This window comes from Pleurodeles waltl, chromosome 7, assembly GCF_031143425.1.
Source record: "Pleurodeles waltl isolate 20211129_DDA chromosome 7, aPleWal1.hap1.20221129, whole genome shotgun sequence".
NCBI lineage: Eukaryota > Metazoa > Chordata > Amphibia > Caudata > Salamandridae > Pleurodeles > Pleurodeles waltl.
In genome coordinates this window covers 160,949,377-160,969,432 of record NC_090446.1, presented here as the reverse complement: position 1 = coordinate 160,969,432, position 20,056 = coordinate 160,949,377, and the positions used below count along the sequence as shown (strand labels likewise).

General features: G+C 45.7%; 1 protein-coding gene across 2 annotated transcripts in view; it reads right to left on the bottom strand.

Annotated features, from left to right (window-relative positions):
- The window catches only part of PREX1 (phosphatidylinositol-3,4,5-trisphosphate dependent Rac exchange factor 1), a 718,002-nt gene that overhangs the window by 49,050 nt on the left and 648,896 nt on the right, over positions 1-20,056 (bottom strand). For both annotated transcript variants that reach the window (XM_069243446.1, XM_069243447.1), the window contains exons 28-31: positions 10,193-10,281; positions 1,789-1,871; positions 1,049-1,139; positions 445-573 (exon numbers count right to left, since the gene is read on the bottom strand). In XM_069243446.1, the coding sequence (XP_069099547.1) occupies positions 445-573; positions 1,049-1,139; positions 1,789-1,871; positions 10,193-10,281 (392 nt within the window). The remainder of the gene's footprint in view (positions 1-444; positions 574-1,048; positions 1,140-1,788; positions 1,872-10,192; positions 10,282-20,056) is intronic.

Here is a 20,056-nt window from a genome sequence, read left to right as displayed (position 1 = left end):
ATTTTGGGATGCAACTAAAGAAAGAACTTCACACTTCACTTGAGGGGTTGAGCAGATGCTTAAATAGAAATTCTAAGTTTAATAACACTTTTACTAATAATTTTCTACTTTGCCCAGAGAATTACCTAATATCTAAATGAAATGGAATATCAGTTTCTTTTATTTATATTTATTCACTTGATCCTATTTCAAATAGACTTTTATAGTTGGAGGGTACTAAGGATCCCTTTAATATAAATGTTGTCCATTGTTTAACAATTTACTGTGTAGGAGAGCTTTACATAATCGAATGCCACAAAGTGCCGGTCCGTAGGACTCTCAAAGCACTATGTTATGGTACAATTGTTGTTAAAATCAAAAGATATTTTCAGTGCTTGATTGTATTTATATGGCTAGTGCTGAAGTTGCAGTACTCTTATAATGTATATTTTCGTATATACAAACCTTCAACAAATTTTTGTATGCTTTCAACTAGAGTCTTAATAGAGTTCGGAAGGTTCCAGGGATCTTCTTGGATGCTGAGTTGAATCATGCTCCTGCACCTTATCGTCCATTCCTCTTTGAGTCTAAACTCTAAATATCAAGGCAATACGTAAAATATTAGCGTAGGAATTCCACACTTCTTTTACACGAGATAAAGGTCATACTGAAGAAATTCTGGAAAGATGGTGCAATGTCATAGTTTATGTTTTTTTGGGATGGGGATCATCTATAGTTATTAAGATTCTGTCATGACTTGACATATCAGTCCCAGAACAATAATTGGCACTATTTAGTTGCAAGTCAAAAACAGATCTATTTGTGACATAATTACACAAAGGAACATTACAGAGAAATTCAAGAAAAATGAACAAAAGCATAAGCCCCACGGAAGGAGTACAAGGATCTCCAAAAATGAACAACAGTTGGCAATTAAAGTCACGCACCTGCTCTAATTCTTGCAGTTTCTAAAACAATTTATTTTAAAGAATCAAAATTCCAGTGCACAGTCATGCCCCTTGCTAAATAATTATTGCTACAATAACCTATTAAGAATGAACCTCTTTACCTTGCAGACAATGATCCATTGGAAAATGCTTTGTTTCTTCAAAGGCCCTGGTTATTACTGTTCCTTTAAGAAGTGCAATAATAGCATCTACCTAGGAAATGGATGAATGTTCTATTAATTATGGAGTTTGTTACTTGCCAAGTATAATGCAAAAAAATAAAATAAGACAAATAATCATTTTACAGGAAAAAATCTAAGGCAATTTATAATGACATCATTTTCTGCAACTGGAGAAAATCCTTTGTGGATTAATTTGAGTTCTTCCTTATGGACTGACAACAGAAAGAAGCAACTTCTGTAAAAGGAATTACAACCAACAATATGAAACAAAAAGCATCGTTCTGAAATCCATCATAAGACATTAGAAATAAAAACCACCAAAAAAGTGGACAGTCTTGAAAAAATGAATTTGATAAAAGTTTATATATTGTTCCTTTAATGATGCTTTGATGATGAGCATTGAGTTGTACAAATTTAATACGAATAGTCCTACATGGAACGTAGTAGGACTTTGTTTAAGAGAAATAAATAGAAATCAACATCATCCACTTGGCATTTTTGATACTCAGAGTCAAATAAAAGGATAAGAAAATCTGCTCCTACATTAGTAGCTTAAGCCAGTTTATTTTTAAAGGAAAAATTCTGTATACTAGCATAAACAACAAACCACATACCCAGTAACTAAAACCTGACAATACTCGTTTCTATCTTTTGCAACCAGTCAAATATGAAAAACATACCTGATTAAAGAGGTGCTCGAGACACCCATGCAGTTTGTCCTGTTTATCGGAAGGAATTCTCATGTCACAGGGAAGCTCATCCCCTAAGACCAAAAGTAAAGACAGAGATTTTTGATTCCAACTTGAATTTTCTGAGGTGCACAATGGCAAAAGGTAAATGATTACGATGAGGAACGTACAGAGGAAGACCCAGATGAGGGCCAGCCTTAGGTAAGTTGTGCAATGGACAATCCTAGTTTGAATTACAGTGTGCCAACAGAGAAGGGTTTCTACAACTCTCCAGCACTGGAATTAGATGGGAGCAATCATGTGAAAATGAAATTGTTGGATCTATGTACTCAAACATGCTTTCCAAAATAGTTTGGCAAAGTAGGGCTCTGGCTGAGAACTGTGATTCATGCTGCCTTTTCGCTCTGTTACCCATGTATCCTTTTAACAAAGCCCAGGAAGGTATCTGAAAAATCGTACTTCAAGTCTTCTCTCCATAGTTAAGGTGTGCAGATTCAAACAGGCGAAACTTGAGAAAGGATAGAACTTTAATGATATAAAAACTATGGGTAAGCCAACGGTTTGACTGTCTCTCAATATGTAGGCCTATCAGTGGCAATGCAACTGCAGTATACTACTAGAGTATGGAGTTTAAAATACAATGCTACATGAATAGCACTTTTTGATACTGCAGGAGAAAACAACAATATCACATTTAAGTTAATGTATTGGAGACCTCTTAACCTTTCCCAGAAAATTGAAAGGAACCAAACAGAAACAGACGACCAGAAGTCTGTGGTCCCCTTGTCACTTGATCAGAGGTGCATCACATTGCATGTGAGTGCTTAGATGCAAACTGGTTAGCAATCTAAGTAGAATTTGCAGGATCTGATAGCGTACCAGTGTATCAAGGGATGGATTTTTGCTTAGGCCTCAGTCATGGAGAGTGGATTCCAACAAATCAATCAATCAATCAATTTATTTGTAAAGCGTGCTACATACCCGTGAGGGTTTCAAGGCGCTGGGGGGGTAGGGTGCTGCTACTGCTCGAAGAGCCAAGTCTTGAGTAGTTTTCTGAAGGAAAGAAGGTCCTGGGTCTGTCGTAGATCCTGCGGGAGGGTGTTCCAGGTCTTGCCGACGAGGTACGAGAATGATCTGCCGCCGGAAGATTTGCGTCGGATGCGGGGAACGGAAGCGAGGGTGAGGTTAGCGGAGCAGAGATGCCGGGTGGGAGTGTAGAAGCTGAGTCTGTTGTTCAGGTACGATGGTCCGGTATTGTGGAGTGCCTTGTGTGCGTGGGTGAGGAGCTTGAAGGTGATCCTCTTGTTGACGGGGAGCCAGTCAAGGTCTCTCAGGTGGGAGGTGATGTGGCAGTGGCGAGGGATGTTGAGGATGAGTCGGGCGGAGGCGTTTTGGATGTGTTGGAGGAGTTTGGATGAGATAACGGTGTAGAGGGCGTTGCCGTAGTCGAGTCTGCTGCTGACGAGGGCCTGGGTTACTGTTTTTCTTGTTTCTGCTGGGAACCATTTGTAAATTCTGCGAAGCATGCAGAGGGTGTTGTAGCAGGAGGAGGAGATGGCGCTGACCTGCTTTGACATGGAGAGTGAGGGGTCGAGGGTGAAGCCGAGGCTTCGTGCGCTGTCGGTGGGTGTCGGTGGGGGACCCAGCATGGACGGCCACCATGAGTTGTCCCAGGCAGAGGGGGTGCGCCCAAGGATGAGGACCTCTGTTTTGTCCGAGTTCAGTTTTAGCCGGCTGTCTCTCATCCAGTTGGCGATGGCTTTTAGTCCCTCGTGGAGGTTGGTTTTGGCGGTGTGCGGGTCCTTGGTGAGGGAGAAGATGAGCTGGGTGTCGTCGGCGTAGGAGATGATGTTGAGGTTGTGCTGACGGGCCAATTGTGCGAGGGGGGGCCATGTAGATGTTGAACAGCGTCGGGCTGAGGGATGAGCCCTGGGGTACGCCGCAGATGATGTTGAAGGCTTTGGATTGGTACGGGGGAGGCGGACTCTTTGGTTTCTGCCGGCGAGGAAGGATGCGGTCCATTTGAGGGCCTGGTCCTGGATTCCTGCTGCGTGGAGGCGGGATTTTAGGGTGTGGTGACATACGGTGTCAAAGGCGGCTGATAGGTCTAGGAGGATGAGGGCTGATGTTTCTCCATTGTCGAGGTGGCTTCTGATGTAGTCTGTGGCGGCGAGGAGGGCGGTTTCGGTGCTGTGGTTGCGCCTGAAGCCGGACTGGGAGGGGTCGAGGATGTTGTTGTCTTCGAGGTACCGAGTGAGCTGAGTGTTGACGATTTTCTCAACGACCTTCGCCGGGAATGGGAGCAGAGAGATGGGCCGGAAGTTTTTCAGGTCCTTGGGGTCCGCCTTTGGTTTCTTGAGAAGGGCGTTGATTTCAGCGTGTTTCCAGCTGTCCGGGAATCTTGCAGTTTCAAAGGAGATGTTGATGGCTTTCCGTAGGTGTGGTGCGATGGCCGTGTCTACTTTGTTGAAGATGTGGTGTGGGCAGGGGTCTGATGGTGATCCGGAGTAGATGGAGTTCATGGTCTTGCGGGTTTCGTCGTCGCTGATGTTGGTCCAGGAGGACAGTCAGCTGGAGCGGGTGGAGTTCGTGGTGGGTGGGGTAGGAGCGTCCGGAATGTGAGGGGAGTTGAAGCTGTCGTGGATGTCTGTGATTTTTTGGTGGAAGGCGGTTGCTAGGGCGGCACATAGTTCTTGGGAGGGGGTGATGTCGTTGACGGTGGCGTCTTGGTTGGAGAGTTCTTTTACGATGCTGAAAAGTTCTTTGCAGCCATGGGCATTGTTTTCTAGGCGGGTTTTGAAGGAGGGTCTTTTTGCTAGCCAGATGAGTTGGTGGTGTTTGTGTGTGGTATCCTTGAGTGCCGTGTGGTTGTCTGGAGTGCGTTCGATTAGCCATATTTGCTTGAGTTTTCGGCAGGGCGTTTGGAGGCTTGGAGGTCGTCGGTGAACCAGGTGTCTTTTTTGTTGATGTGGTTGTTGGAGGTTTTTCTGAGTGGAGCAAGGCGGTCGGCGCAGTCGGTCATCCATAGCTTGAGGTTGTGTGCCGCGATGTCAGGGTCGGTGGGGTTGACGGGCGGTTTCTGGGCTAGGGCGTTGGTTAGTTGAAGTTCGGTGACAATGCCCCATCAGCGGCGTGGTGGTTGTTCGGTGAGGTGGTGTTCTGTCTGTTTCTTGAAGGTGAAGTGGATTCAGCGGTGGTCGGTCCAGTAGAGTTCGATGGTATGGTTGAAGGTGATGTGGTTGCTTGTGGAGAAGATGGGGTCAAGGGTGTGACCGGCTGTGTGGGTGGGTGTGTTGACGAGCTGTGTGAAGCCGAGGTTGGCGAGGTTTTCGATCAGGGTGGCGGAGTTGGTGTCATTGTTGTTTTGAAGGTGAAAATTCAGGTCCCCGAGGAGGATGTAGTCCGTGGAGGCCAGTGCTGGCCAGGTCGGCGATGGCGTTGCTGAAAGGTGCCCTGGGCCTTGGGCGTCTATAGATGAGTGTTCCTCTGAGCGTGGTGTTGGGGTCGGTGCGGACTTGGAAGTGAAGGAGTTCGGCGCCGCTGAAGGAGTCATCCAGGGTGGTTTTGACTTCGAGGGTGGCTTTGTGGACGATGGCTACGCCTCCTCCAGTTCTGTTGGTGCGGTCTCGGCGAGCGACTTTGTATCCGTTCGGGATGGCTATGGCGATATCGGGTGCTGAGGAGTCGTTCCACCAAGTTTCGGTTAGAAAGGCCACGTCCTGGGAGGTGGAGTCGAGCAGGTCCCAGACTTCGATGGCGTGCTTGCGTGCTGAGCGGGTGTTGAGGAGTATTGTAGGAAGTTGGCTCTGTATGCACTATTTCAAAGTACGGAATAGTATGCACAGAGTCCAAGGGTTCCCCTTAGAAGTAAGATAGTGGCAAAAAGAGATAATACTAATGCTCTATTTTGTGGTAGTGTGGTCGAGCAGTAGGCTTATCAAAGGAGTAGTGTTAAGCATTTGTTGTACATACACACAGGCAATAAATGAGGAACACACTCATAGACAAATCCAGCCAATAGGTTTTGTTATTGAAAAATATATTTTCTTAGTTTATTTTAAGAACCACAGGTTCAAATTCTACATGTAATATCTCATTTGAAAGGTATTGCAGGTAAGTACTTTAGGAACTTTGAATCATTACATTAGCATGTATACTTTTTACATAAAACACAATAAGCTGTTTTAAAAGTGGACACAGTGCAATTTTCACAGTTCCTGGGGGAGGTAAGTTTTTGTTAGTTTTGTCAGGTAAGTAAATCACTTACAAGTCTTAGGTTTGGGTCCAAGGTAGCCCACCGTTGGGGGTTCAGAGCAACCCCAAAGTTACCACACCAGCAGCTCAGGGCCGGTCAGGTGCAGAGGTCAAAGAGGTGCCCAAAACACATAGGCTTCAATGGAGAGAAGGGGGTGCCCCGGTTCCGGTCTGCCAGCAGGTAAGTACCCGCGTCTTCGGAGGGCAGACCAGGGGGGTTTTGTAGGGCACCGGGGGGGACACAAGTCAGCACAAAAAGTACACCCTCAGCAGTGCGGGGGCGGCCGGGTGCAGTGTGCAAACAAGCATTGGGTTCTCTGTAGATTTCAATGAGAGATCAAGGGATCTCTTCAGCGGTGCAGGCAGGCAAGGGGGGGGGCTCCTCGGGGTAGCCACCACCTGGGCAAGGGAGAGGGCCACCTGGGGGTCACTCCTGCACAGGAGTTCCGTTCCTTTAGGTGCTGGGGGCTGCGGGTGCAGGGTCTTTTCCAGCCGTCGGGAAATGGAGTTCAGGCAGTCGCGGTCAGGGGGAGCCTCGGGATTCCCTCTGCAGGCGTCGCTGTGGGGGCTCAGGGGGGACAACTTTGGTTACTCACGGTCTCGGAGTCGCCGGAGGGTCCTCCCTGAGGTGTTGGTTCTCCACCAGTCGAGTCGGGGTCGCCGGGTGCAGTGTTGCAAGTCTCACGCTTCTTGCGGGGAGTTGCAGGGGTCTTTAAATCTGCTCCTTGAAACAAAGTTGCAGTTCTTTTGGAGCAGTGCCGCTGTCCTCAGGAGTTTCTTGTCTTTCTTGAAGTCGGGCAGTCCTCGGAGGATTCAGAGGTCGCTGGTCCCTTGGAAAGCGTCGCTGGAGCAGGTTTCTTTGGAAGGCAGGGGACAGGCCGGTAAGTCTGGGGCCAAAGCAGTTGGTGTCTTCTGTTCTTCCTCTGCAGGGGTTTTTCAGCTCAGCAGTCTTCTTCTTCTTGTAGTTTCAGGAATCTAAATTCTTAGGTTCAGGGGAGCCCTTAAATACAAAATTTAAGGGCGTGTTTAGGTCTGGGGGGTTAGTAGCCAATGGCTACTAGCCCTGAGGGTGGGTACACCCTCTTTGTGCCTCCTCCCAAGGGGAGGGGGTCACATCCCTAATCCTATTGGGGAATCCTTCATCTGCAAGATGAAGGATTTCTAAAAGTTAGAGTCACTTCAGCTCAGGACACCTTAGGGGCTGTCCTGACTGGCCAGTGACTCCTCCTTGTTATTCTCATTATTTCCTCCGGCCTTGCCGCCAAAAGTGGGGGCCATGGCCGGAGGGGGCGGGCAACTCCACTAGCTGGAGTGTCCTGCGGTGCTGGCACAAAGGGGTGAGCCTTTGAGGCTCACCGCCAGGTGTGACAGCTCCTGCCTGGGGGAGGTGTTAGCATCTCCACCCAGTGCAGGCTTTGTTACTGGCCTCAGAGTGACAAAGGCACTCTCCCCATGGGGCCAGCAACATGTCTCGGTTGTGGCAGGCTGCTGGAACCAGTCAGCCTACACAGATAGTCGGTTAAGGTTTCAGGGGGCACCTCTAAGGTGCCCTCTGGGGTGTATTTCACAATAAAATGGACACTGGCATCAGTGTGCATTTATTGTGCTGAGAAGTTTGATACCAAACTTCCCAGTTTTCAGTGTAGCCATTATGGTGCTGTGGAGTCCGTGTTTGACAGACTCCCAGACCATATACTCTTATGGCTACCCTGCACTTACAATGTCTAAGGTTTGGCTTAGACACTGTAGGGGCACAGTACTCATGTACTGGTGCCCTCACCTATGGTATAGTGCACCCTGCCTTAGGGCTGTAAGGCCTACTAGAGGGGTGACTTATCTATACTGCATAGGCAGTGTGAGGTTGGCATGGCACCCTAAGGGGAGTGCCATGTCGACTTACTCGTTTTTGTTCTCACCAGCACACACGAGCTGACAAGCAGTCTGTCTGTGCTGAGTGAGGGGTCCCCAGGGTGGCATAAGATATGCTGCAGCCCATAGAGACCTTCCCTGGCATCAGGGCCCTTGGTACCAGGGGTACCAGTTACAAGGGACTTACCTGGATGCCAGGGTGTGCCAATTGTGGAATCAAAAGTACAGGTTAGGGAAAGAACACTGGTGCTGGGGCCTGGTTAGCAGGCCTCAGCACACTTTCAATTCAAAACATAGCATCAGCAAAGGCAAAAAGTCAGGGGGTAACCATGCCAAGGCGGCATTTCCTTACAAGTATGCAATGGAGGTGGTTGGTCTTCATCCTAGGAGGTATGTGGGATCTGTTGCAGGTGAAGCTGCAGTTGTGGCAGAAGGGTCCGTGCAGGTGGTGTCTCGGCTGGTGTTGAGTGCGCGGAGGGTTTCGGTGTTGTAGCGAATGCTGGCTGGGTGGCTGTTGCTGGGGCCAGGGGTTCTGGCGCTGGGAGCGGTCCAGGCACGGACGGGCACAGACGGGCTTGACTTTGGCGCCGCGGCTGCCATAAGAGGAGGGGAGGGTGGGAGTGGCAGCTGGGAGGCGGGAGGGCCTAGCGAATGAGGGGGTTGGGGGGAGGGGCCGCAGCGGCGGGAATGGGAAAAGGAGTCAGCAGGAACGGTGAGAAGGAGGTGGGAGGGGACGCAGCGGCGGGAATGGGAAAACGAGTCAGCAGGAACGGTGAGAAGGAGGGGGGAGGCGGGAGGGGCCGCAGTGGCAGGAATGGGAAAAGGAGTCAGCAGGAACGCTGAGAAGGAGGGGGGAGGTGGGAGGGGCCGCAGGGGACGCAGCGGTGGGAATGGGAAAAGGAGTCAGCAGGAACGGTGAGAAGGAGGGGGAGGCGACGCAGGGGAAGCAGCTGTGGGAATGGGAAAAGGAGTCAGCAGGAACGGTGAGAAGGAGGGGGGAGGCGCCGCAGGGGACGCAGCGGCGGGAATGGGAAAAGGAGTCAGCAGGAACGGTGAGAAGGAGGGGGGAGGCGGGAGGGGCCGCAGGGGACACAGCAGCGGGAATGGGAAAAGGAGATAGCAAAATGCGGAGTGGAGGTGGCACAGAAGGCGAAGTGGTGAGCGACCTGCCTGCAGAAGAATCTCAGTGTCTAAAACAATGAATAGATTGTGCAGACTAAAACACTAGAAATATGAATAAAGCAAGGCTTTGCTTCTAATTTCAAATTAATATTATGGAAAATATCACATCAAATAGTTACATTTACGGCGAGCCATCTTTGGGGAAAAAAGCTATTTACTTTTTTAAGTAACACTGGATGTACCTCTATATATATAAATATATAATATATATGTATTCGCAGAAAAAAACAAAGGTTACAGGGACGTTATCGTTAGGTTAACGTTTTGCCCATACAAAACAAGAGAATTTCAGCAGTTATAGTTATACTTATAGTTATATTTATCTCAAGAAACTGTAACTCATGCCGGAAAGTAACTTTAGTGAGAAAGTGATAAAACAGGAGAAGGAGAAAAGTAGGAAACACATAAAGGAAGAAATACAGAGGGAAAAGAACCTGCAAGAGTAAGGGGAAGAAGCAAGGAGTGTAGTGTGGAGGAAGAGAGTGGCACCAGTTGAATCAAAACTTGACAGCCTAGGTTTCAGGAACCCAAGAATCAGGCAGAACAAGTGCAGATCTTTTGAAAAGTTTGGGCCTCTCCAGTTAGTTTTTTTTTTTTTTTTTTTAAACCAAGCACTACTTCCTACCAGTATGCAAGAAAGAGGCAACTAATGGGTGAGAAACCCAGGCAATGGGTCGCCCCATGCTGCACAAGTAGATCACACTTCCTCCCACCTTGGAAGTACTGTTTCTGGTAATGTTTGTGGTTGCTACCCCTTCCTATATGTTCCTATAGGTTTACAACAAGGAAAGGCCATGTATAACAGTACTGACTGCTTCAGTTTACTGGTGCAGTTTAGTCTTTCACCATCGGGTGCTGCAATATTTAATTATTTAGGGGTGGCTGTACTATTTTGTGCTGCTACCTATCTTATATATCTTATACAAGGACATGATTAACAGCAATGATCAAATGTTAAACTACAGAGATTTGTCAGGTGTGATAACATTTAAAGTAAGAACACTAATCAGACTAAAGCAAGCTAATAAACCCCAGTAGCTAGCCGAAAATGGGTTGGTAAAAGACTGATCAACATACAGAAATCACTCACCTGACCCCATTTCATCACTTCCGAGATACGAGCTGTTACTGCGTACGCTTGTGTACGAAAGCACAGAGTCACGGTTACTGTTGCCGTCACTGCAAAAGTAAAGTATAGTATGCACATTAAAGCTCACATGCCAACTCATAATTCTATATGCAACTGTCAGCATTTATTTGTGCAATCTGACCCGGCCAACTCTTCTACCACACAGACATGGTTCTCTTCCTTTATTGTTTCAGAAAAGTAAATAGGAACACAGCTAGGAAACAATATGATGCATGCACATGAATGGGAAAGGAACTTAACACAGAGCTTTAACACATGCTCTTCAGAGTCTCAACAGACAACTCCTAAAATGGCCTTTTTTGTTTAAGACACCAAAATAGACACTTTATGAAGAACCCTGTTGAAGGTACTGGAGTGGGTGCAGTGGATGCCTGTGTCAACTTATTCATGCCAGAGTCACTTCTGGTCTACAGATCAGGGCATTCCTGTATTTGCACATCGGTGCGGCCCCACGAGAAGGAGAGAACACCTTAGTCACCGAGCCTCCACTGTAATACTTATAGGGTGCAGAGGCAAAAAGGCTTTTGGGAGGCACACCAACAACATTCCACCTAAGCTGCAGAGAGATAGTGCAACCCTGAAGGTGTTTTCACAGAAGTGGTAGAGGGGCACTCCACATTTTTTCTGCCTGTCAGAAAGAGCAGTGCCCGCCCCCTCTTCAGAAAGCACATGTAACATGGACTTAATCCCTTAAACTCATCGATGACAAGGTGCTAAGGAAAATTAACAATTAACTTTTTTCTGTGAGATTTATTTATGAGGTTAGCAACGATAGGTTATGTCTACCTGACTCAATCTCTGGCAATATGTGTGAGTACTCACACCTCATCCAAAGAGCCCATAAGTGCACACAGGCCAATGTTTTTTTTTTTTTTTTTTTTTTTTTTTTAACCAAAACATGTTAAATTGTATGAGAACAAATCATCGTGTAGTAAAAAAAATATCAGTGTACTAATCACCTGTCAACAATTAGACCGCATTGTGTATTCTCTTTAAACGTGGTTAATGTACCCATCTTTGAAAGCAGCATAGTACCCAACACAAGTGTGTTTGTGCCTGCACTGGAGAGGGCACATATATTGTTTCCTACTCGGATACAGGACCCCAGACTATCCTGGGCACAATAATTAAGGGTGTGCCGTATTGCAGACCAGTACAGTGCATTCCACAAGTAATATGCCCCCTTGTATCTACGTAGTTCAGATAAAGGGTACATGATTTGCAGTTATTTTTGATCTAGTCCAAGGGCCCTGGCAGAGATAGTCATGCGGTAATACACCTCACCAGCCCAAACGGCGGACATTTTAAACCTAAATTCATCAGAAGACAGGATTAGATGTTTGTTTCATCGTGTTGCAACCAGTTTCAATTTAGAGGTTCAGGTAACCAGGAAGCACAGACTTTATTGATAGCGAAGGATTTAAAGATCATAGCTTGTAAACAAAGTAAGTCATTTCAGAATCAAAAACATACTTCTGGCAACAACCAAAAAAATAAATGCCTCTAAGATTAAACTGCCTCAAATAAAATATTTAGTTTGACTGAGTCTTAGTTTGTGCCTCTTGAAAAAAACTGCACGGCTTTTCTTATCATTCGCTTTGTTTGTTTTCCTTCTCTTTTTAATATCACTGTACACAACTATGTTTATGTTCAGCTTCAAATAAGAGAAAATAGTAATAACGCCACCGTAAAGACCAACTCGCAATAGGATTTAAACATATATGAAAAACAAACATGACTCAAGAGTTTAATGTCCTACCGCGGTTTTCCTTTTACATAAATGATGTCTCGGAAAGGGTCCTCCCTCACCTCAAGTCATCCTCCCCAAACAGAAAGTTCTAGGCTTGCGGTGTAAACAATCAGGGGCCAGATGTAGGAAAATAGCAAATTGCGACTTGCAATTTGCGAGTCCGTGCGACTCGCAAATTGCAAGTCGCAATTTGCTACGCAGAAAGGTGTCTCAGACACCTTCTGCGAGTCGCTATGGGGTCGCAAAGACCCACCTCATTAATATTAATGAGGTGGGTCGCAATTTGCGCCCCCATAGCGACTCTGGGCACTCACGGGGATGGAGGCCTGCTGGGAACAGCAGACCTCCATGTCCGGGATTGCTTTTAAATAAAGCAGTTTTTTTTTTCCAAGTGTAGCCCGTTTTCCTTAAAGGAAAACGAGCTGCACTTAGAAAAAAAAAAAAAAACCTTTAGTTTCGGATTTTTTCAGGGCAGGTAGTGGTCCCTTGGACCACTGCCTGCCCTGAAAAAATTATTTAGGGTCCAGTCACAAAGGGGAAGGGGTCCCATAGGGACCCCTTCCCGTTTGCGAGTGGGTTACCATCCACTTCAAGTGGATGGTAACTACGACTCCATTTGCGACCGCGTACGCGGTCGCAAATGGAATTGCGTACCACTGCGACTCGCAAATAGGAAGGGAACACCCCTTCCTATTTGCGACTCGGAAATGCATTTTGCGAGTCGGTTCCGACTTGCAAAATGCATTTCAGCATAGCAAACACGTATTTGCAAGTCGCAAATGGCGATTTTCGCCGTTTGCGAGTCGCAAATGGTTTGCTACATCTGGCCCCAGATTCCCTCACACAATTTGCGAATTCTAACAACTCGTTAATGACCTGCACATTGAAAAAGTGGTAGTTGGGCAAAAAAAACAAAACTTTTTTAATGAGATGCATAAAGGATTATCCTGAATTTTAGCGTGAAGTTCTGCATGTCATGAAATCTGGCTCCAAAGGTTTAGAACCCAACGCAACCTTGCAGTTGGGCCTCTAACTATCACATAGTATTTTCTCACTGGTTACTCCTGCTTAGAGAGTTGCAACCGGAAATGCTCCAAGTAGTGGGTTTCCCTCCCCCTCCCCCAGGTTACTTTGTTCCTCTTCTGTACTTTCAGCATCCAGTTTGCATATTGCACAGCCTCTGGTAATAAATTACATTAAACGTGTGCATTACACCTTCTCTATATTTTTCTTACGCAAAACGAACTTCATTTCTGTGGCCATCATTCCGATATCACAAACCCTGCTGCAACCTCCAATCTTAAGTATTATTAAATTACTCTCCTACTCAAGCTCAGTGTTCATTTGTTTTAAACAAAACAGACACTTCTGTGTTTGTACTATAATTTGATTCTGACCAGTGTAATGTTCATAGCGATGTAGTATTTAAAGATAGTAAAGCTTTCTGAAGCATCTAACACGGGTTCCTTCCTTCCTGTCAGCTTCACGGTGAATTGTAACAGATGGGAAAACCTGTGATAGTCAGGAATAGCCATTAGGAACCTTATGGGGGCTTGACATGTAGACATGAATAATTAATGCATTGATTTATGACAAAGAAACTGAAATGTTTTTGATTTCTGCTGAAGGAGACTTGTGATCTCTGCTGCTGCTCTGTCGAGCTTACGAACAGGTCTAGGGAAAAGATTCAGGCCCCTGCTCTCATCGAACACTTCCTTTCATCTCCAAAGTACAATGTGAAACTGTTATGTGGATTCACTGAGTCTATGTACCATGAAAACAACTAGCATTGGCAAATCCAAGAGATCGGGCATTGCAAGAAAGCCTTCTTGCTTAGTCAATGCTTGTTTTCTCATGGCTTTTGCAAAACATTGTCACTCGGGGAGCTGCGAGGCCATCATCAATGTAAAACAAAACAATACATTGACTAAAAGCATAAACATTTTTTCTGATAAAAAAGCAGACATGGCCATAGTCGTCCCTGCAACTTAAATTAACTTGAGTGTGCGTGGATGGGCCACCACTCATACTGATGTTAGTCAGTGCCTAAAGTGGGAAGATCCACTGCCCCATGCTGTATGCTGTAGTAAGTGACAAACAGTGAGTGGCAATAGCATACACATGGATGAAAAGACCTTGATGAAGGCTCCTACCAGTGAGTATATTTAACAGACAAATTTAGTAAATATAAAAAAAGTCCTGGCTAACACAAGCATTGGCAAGAGCTAATTGGGTTGCCTAAGTGTTTTACACCAGCATGGCTACTGTTCAACATGGCTAAAAAGTAATGGTATAAAGGAGAATGGCATGGCGTAGAGTGCGTGGCATAGAATAGCATGTCTTACAGTGGCATGGCAGAGTGTCGTGGAGGGTGTAGTGTCATAGAGAAGAAGACTGCAGAGTGGAGTATTGTAGAGTTGAGTGGCGGTGTGTCATAAAGCGTGTCATAGAGGTGTAAAGCAGAGTGCAGTAGCATAGAGTGGAGTACAGTAATGTGGAGTTGCATAGAGTGGAGCAGAGTGTTGTAGAATGGAGTGGCATAATGTGGAGTAGTGTAAGAGTGTAATGGTACTGAATGGAGTACAGTGTCTTGAGTGGAGTGGCACAGAGGTGAGTGTCATAGAGTGGAGTAGCAGAGGCATGGTGTGGAGGAGTGGAGCAGTGTGTCAGAATATAGTGGAGTAAAGGGACATGAAGTGGCATGGAAGGAGTTTCGTGGAGTGAAGAGTTGTACAGTGGTATAGAGTGGAATAGAGTTTAATGGTATAAAGTGTCATGTAGTGCAATGTCGTGGTGTGGAGTAAAGTGGCACACGGTATAGTGGTGCAGAGTAGATTGGTATAGAGTGCATTGGTTATGAGTACAGTGGTGTAGAATGCACTGACAGTGCAGTGATGTAGAGTTGAGCGGTGAAGAGTAGAGTGGCGCTGCACAGAGTACAGTGGCACAGCATTTATTGGTGTAGAGCAAAGTGGTACAGGGTATAGTACAATGGTCAGATTAGAGTGGCAGAGTACTTTAGCACAGAGTGCAGAGTAGATTAGAGCGGTGTAGAGTGCGCTAGTATAGAGTGTAGTATAGTGGCATATAATTGAGTGGCAGAGAGTGCAGTGCTGCTGAGTAGAGTATTGTAGAAAGCAGTGGTGTAGAGTAGCATAGAATGTACTGGCTTAGAGTGATGCAGCATAGAGCAGAGTGGCTTAGAGAGCAGTGGTGCAGAGTACAATAGAGTTTCTTAGGATGCACTAGTGTACATTTCGGTGGCAGAGATTGCAGTATAGCAGAGTAGAGGGCCGTAGAGTGCAGTGGTGTACAGTGTTGTAGAGGGCAATGGCGCAGAGTAGAATAAAGTGGCATTGGGTGCTGTGGCACACAGTAGAGTGTTTGCAGAGTATAGTAAAGTGGCATGGACTGCCGTGGTGCACAGTATACTGGAGTAGAGTGCAGTAGAGTGTTGCAGAGTACAGTATAGTGGCACAGAGTGCAGTGGTATATAGTAGAGTGTAGAGTAGAGTGGAGCAGGGTACATTGGAGTGGTGCGGGGTAGAATGAAGTTGGGCAGGGTAGAGTGGAGTTGTATAGAGTAACAGATTGAAATGGCATACAGTAGATTGTTTCAGAGGAGATTTGTGGAGTGGTGCAGGGTAGACGGCAGTTGCAGAGTGGAGTGGCACAGAGTGCAGTGGGGTAGATTTGAGAGGCACAGAATGCAGTGGCAGAGTGCAATGGTGTGGAGTGCAGTGACAGAGTGTACTGATGCAGAGCAGAGTGGTATAGAGTTCAGTGGTGGAGGGTGGAGTGTTGCAGAGCAGTGTGTCATACAGTGTAGTGTTGTATAGTAGAGTGAGGTAGACTGCATTGGCAGAGTAAAGTGGTGTAGAATAGACTGGCATAGAGAGGAGTAGAGTGGTGCAGAGTAGGCCGACGTACACTGCAGTGAGGTACAGTACTTTGGTTTTGATTAAAGTACTGTAGAGTACACTGGCATATAGTGCAGTGGTTAGATTAAAGTGGTGAAGAGTGCTGTGGCATAGTGTACATGGTGCAGAATACAGTGGAGTGGTTCAGTGTAGATTGCAGTGGCATAGAGTGCAGTGGTGTAGAGCAGAGTGAAAGAGAGCAAAGTGTAGTGGCACAGTACAGTAGCATGGAGTGCAGTGGCAGAGTAGATTGTGTCAGAATGGGGTGGAGTAGAGTGGAGAACTGCAGGGTACAGTGCAGTTGCATAAAGTGTAGTGTTGAAGAGTGCAATGTGGCAGAGTAGATCAGAGTGCCATAGAGTGCACTGGGGTGTACTAGCATAGAAGTGAGTGGCAGAGAGTGCAGTGTTGCAGAGTAGTGTTGCAGAGTGCAGTAGTACAGAGTATAGTGGCGCAGAGTGCACTGGCCTAGAGTGGTACAGCATATAGCAGATTGACTTTGAGAACAGACTTGGAGTACAGTGGTGCAGAGTACAATAGAGAGCAGTGGCATAGAGTGTTGCAGAGTATAGTGGCATAGAGTGCAGTGGTGCAGAGTATATTGGCATAGAGTGCAGTTGCGTAGAGCGTTGCAGAGTGCGGTACATAGACTGGAGTGGCGCAGGGAGGAGTGGAGTTGTGTAAAGTAAGAGTGCAGTGTCATAAACAGAGTGTTTCAGAGTGAAGTGGCGTAGAGTGGAGCGGTGCAGTCTAAAGGGCAGTGCCACAGTAGAGTGCAGTGCCGTAGTGTAGAGTGGAATAGAATTCAGTGGCTTAGAGTGGCGTAGAGTTCTGTGGTGGAGAGTGCAGTGTTGCAGACTAGAGTGTCAGAGTGCAGTGTTATATAGGAGAGTGGCGTAGAGTGCCAAGGGGTAGAGTGCATCGGCGCAGAGTAGAGTAGATTAGAGTAAACTGGTGCAGAGAGCAGTGGTGCAGAGTACAGTGGTGCAGAGTAGATTGGCGTATAGTGCAGTGGGGTAGAGTGGAGTGGTTTTGAGTAAATTGGTATAAAGTGTACTGGTATAGAGTGCAGTGATTAGAGAGGTGAAGAGTGCAGTGGCATAGTGCAGTGGTTCCCAACCAGCTTTCAGTAATGACTAAGTGGGAGTACCCGGATTCGAATTATGATTCAGTGGGGGTCCCCGGGTTCCAGTAATGATAAAGAGGGGGTCCACAGAAGTCAAAAGAGGGGGTCCACAGAAGTAAAAAGGAGGTTGGGAACCACTGGCATAGTGTGTAGTAGTGCAGAGTAGAGTGGAGTGGAGTGGTGCAGTGTAGACTGCAGTGGCATACAGTGCAGATTTGTAGAGTAGAGTGGAGGAGCAAAAATTGGAGTTGTGCAGAGTGGAGTAGAGTGGCATAGAGTAAGGTCTTTCAGAGTAGAGTGAAGTGGCATAGAGTGGGGAAGTGCAGGGTGCAGTGAAGTTGCATAGAGTGCAGTAGTGTAGAGTGGCATAGAGTGCAGTGGTACAGAGTAGATAGGCGTAGAGTGCACTGGCATAAAGTGGAGTGGTGCAGAGTAGAGTGCATTGGCACAGGCTTCAGTGACGGAGTGGAATGTTGCATAATGGTGTGGCTTAGAGTAGTGTGGATCAGAGTGGAGTAGTCTAGACTGGAGCGGTGTAGAGTGGATTGACATATGGTACAGTGGAGAAGAGTGGAGTAATGTGGAGTGGAATGGTGTAAAGTGGAGTATGCACAGTGTGGTAGCACACTGGACTTGCTGACAACACATATTCATTTGAAATGCCCATTACATTTGCACAGACATACCGTTTTCTGATAAAAGTATACAGTGTACAACGAATGATGTGTGGAAATGTCATCACCTAGTGTACTGATTTGTTTTGATTGTATTAAAATGTTTGTTTCTATCACAGTTCATAATTACCTAAACATGTTTGTGCCTTACTGATTGTGATATATTCTTAAATATCTGCACAGGTCATTTACAGACATTTAAATTTTGTTTCGTGCTAGAAAAAACTAACACCCTACATGCTTCCAACAGCACACGCTCAGTATTCAGTATGACTGTCACATGAATCCTCTCACTTTTAAGCCAGAGAAAGAAAGGTAAAGACCAAATTCCCACGGAAAACAGATCCTGATATTTGACCTCTGCCTTTAAATGCACAGCAAATGTCACCAAATAAGAATAATATTTAAAGGCATGTTTACAGAAATCGAACACTGGCGGAAGGATACAGAAAACCAGAGATGCTCTATGAGAGGAATGACCAAGCTGGACAGTCCAAATCAAATAAAGCCAACAAATAGAAGCCAAGCAAATGTGAGTTACAAACCGCAAAGCCAGTGATAAGCAACGGGCGGAATGCATTCCCTGTCAAGCATTCTGAATTTCCCCAAGATGCCTTTAGTGAACCAGGCAGCTGGGCTGTCTGGTAGACTTCGATCAAACAAGTACAGCACTTCCCATATTACTGGTCATTTACAGAGCCATGCTTTCAGACCACTTGGTTTCAGACCACTTGCCTATCACAGCTATGACGTCAAGGTTCTGATCACCAATTAAGCATATACAAAACTCTACAGGTAGAAAGTGTTGCTCCTTGAACCCACAAACCTACCTGCTGCAAAATACCTTCCTTGATCTCTTATAAATGATGAGATTTTATACATTCGGGGGCAAATGAGAAAAAAATCACCAGTACTCACAGAGCTCTGTGACATATGTACTTGGCTACTAATTCCCTAATTAATGTAACAAAGGTTAAATTTGAAGAGGAAGGCAAGAGGGTCCAGAAAGTGCCACAATATGTATTCTAGACCAGGGGTCTTCAACCCTTTCTGTAATAAGAGCTACTTATGATGAACAAAAGTCACCCCAAGCTACTGATATTATTGGTACTGTAACTGTGACTAACTACATCAGACAAGATTAAATTAGTGACCACCACTTGCAAAATTGTCAGCAGTGATTACTTCGGGGCATCAAGCAAGGCTGCCATCAGTAATGTAAAAATGCTTTTTATATCGGCAATGCTTCTATGGGTATAATATACAGTACCAATAGCTGCAATACCCCTGCGATCAAGGGAATAATATGAGTATTAAGTCTTCTACAGTGTCACACAATTTATCACTCAAATGCCAGATTTAATTTTATTTTGGAAACCCGTTTTTCTCCAAATGTCATCTTGTGAGTTCTGAAAAAAAACACACATATCTGTCCGCAATACATGTATTTCAATTTCGTTTTAAATATATCATTTCAACCAAGCAAAAGTTTAACATTTAGTATGCTGAGCTGCACAGAGGAGATCTACTTACAGCTACTCGTTGGAGATGCCTGTCCTAGACAGATGGCAAAGTTGGATTCAGAAAAAAAACGTGACTTCAGCCTAGCCTTGGCCCTCAATACACCAGTTTAAACAATATGCTGCTTACATAGGACTACATATTTCTCACACTCAAAAACTGCAAAGTCATGCATTACAAAGAGGGCACACCTAGGCATCACTCGTCATACAGATGTGTCAATCACCAACATATTTTTCATCTGTAAGGTTGCTAAAAACCTAGCTCATATTTGACACTGGCATCCTCCTTCATCCTTTACAGTTGGATTTCTTGCCCCAAATGTTCAAGAAGTCCACACTGTGCTTGACTGAATGACCTTCAATGTGTGGTGTGCTGGTGAGAAGATACTCAGCAAGACCTGCTCTAACTTTCTGAAACATCTGACAAGCTGCTTTATAGTACCGTAGTTCTCAGTGTACAGTCCTCAGTGTCACTGGGCTCAGAAGCCATATCCTGTATATCTTTTTTTATCCCCCAGACGCATAATGGAGTGAGGAGACTGTTTACTGTCTCCCACCCTCTTGACTGGGTCTGAACTGTAGTGAATCTTGGACCTCTGCACTGTATCACATGCTGTTTCAAATTGTCATCCTGACATACAATATGCAATCCCGCTTTTTGCAAAAGGCACAACATTTTTGTTCTGAATGTTTTGATCAGCATTATGCTCTTCTGGACTTCATTTCTCTCCATTATCAAGACCTAGAAGTATTTGCTTGGCCTCAACTATGAAATCCTGGCCTTTGCTCTGCCCTTCTCACTCGATCCTCG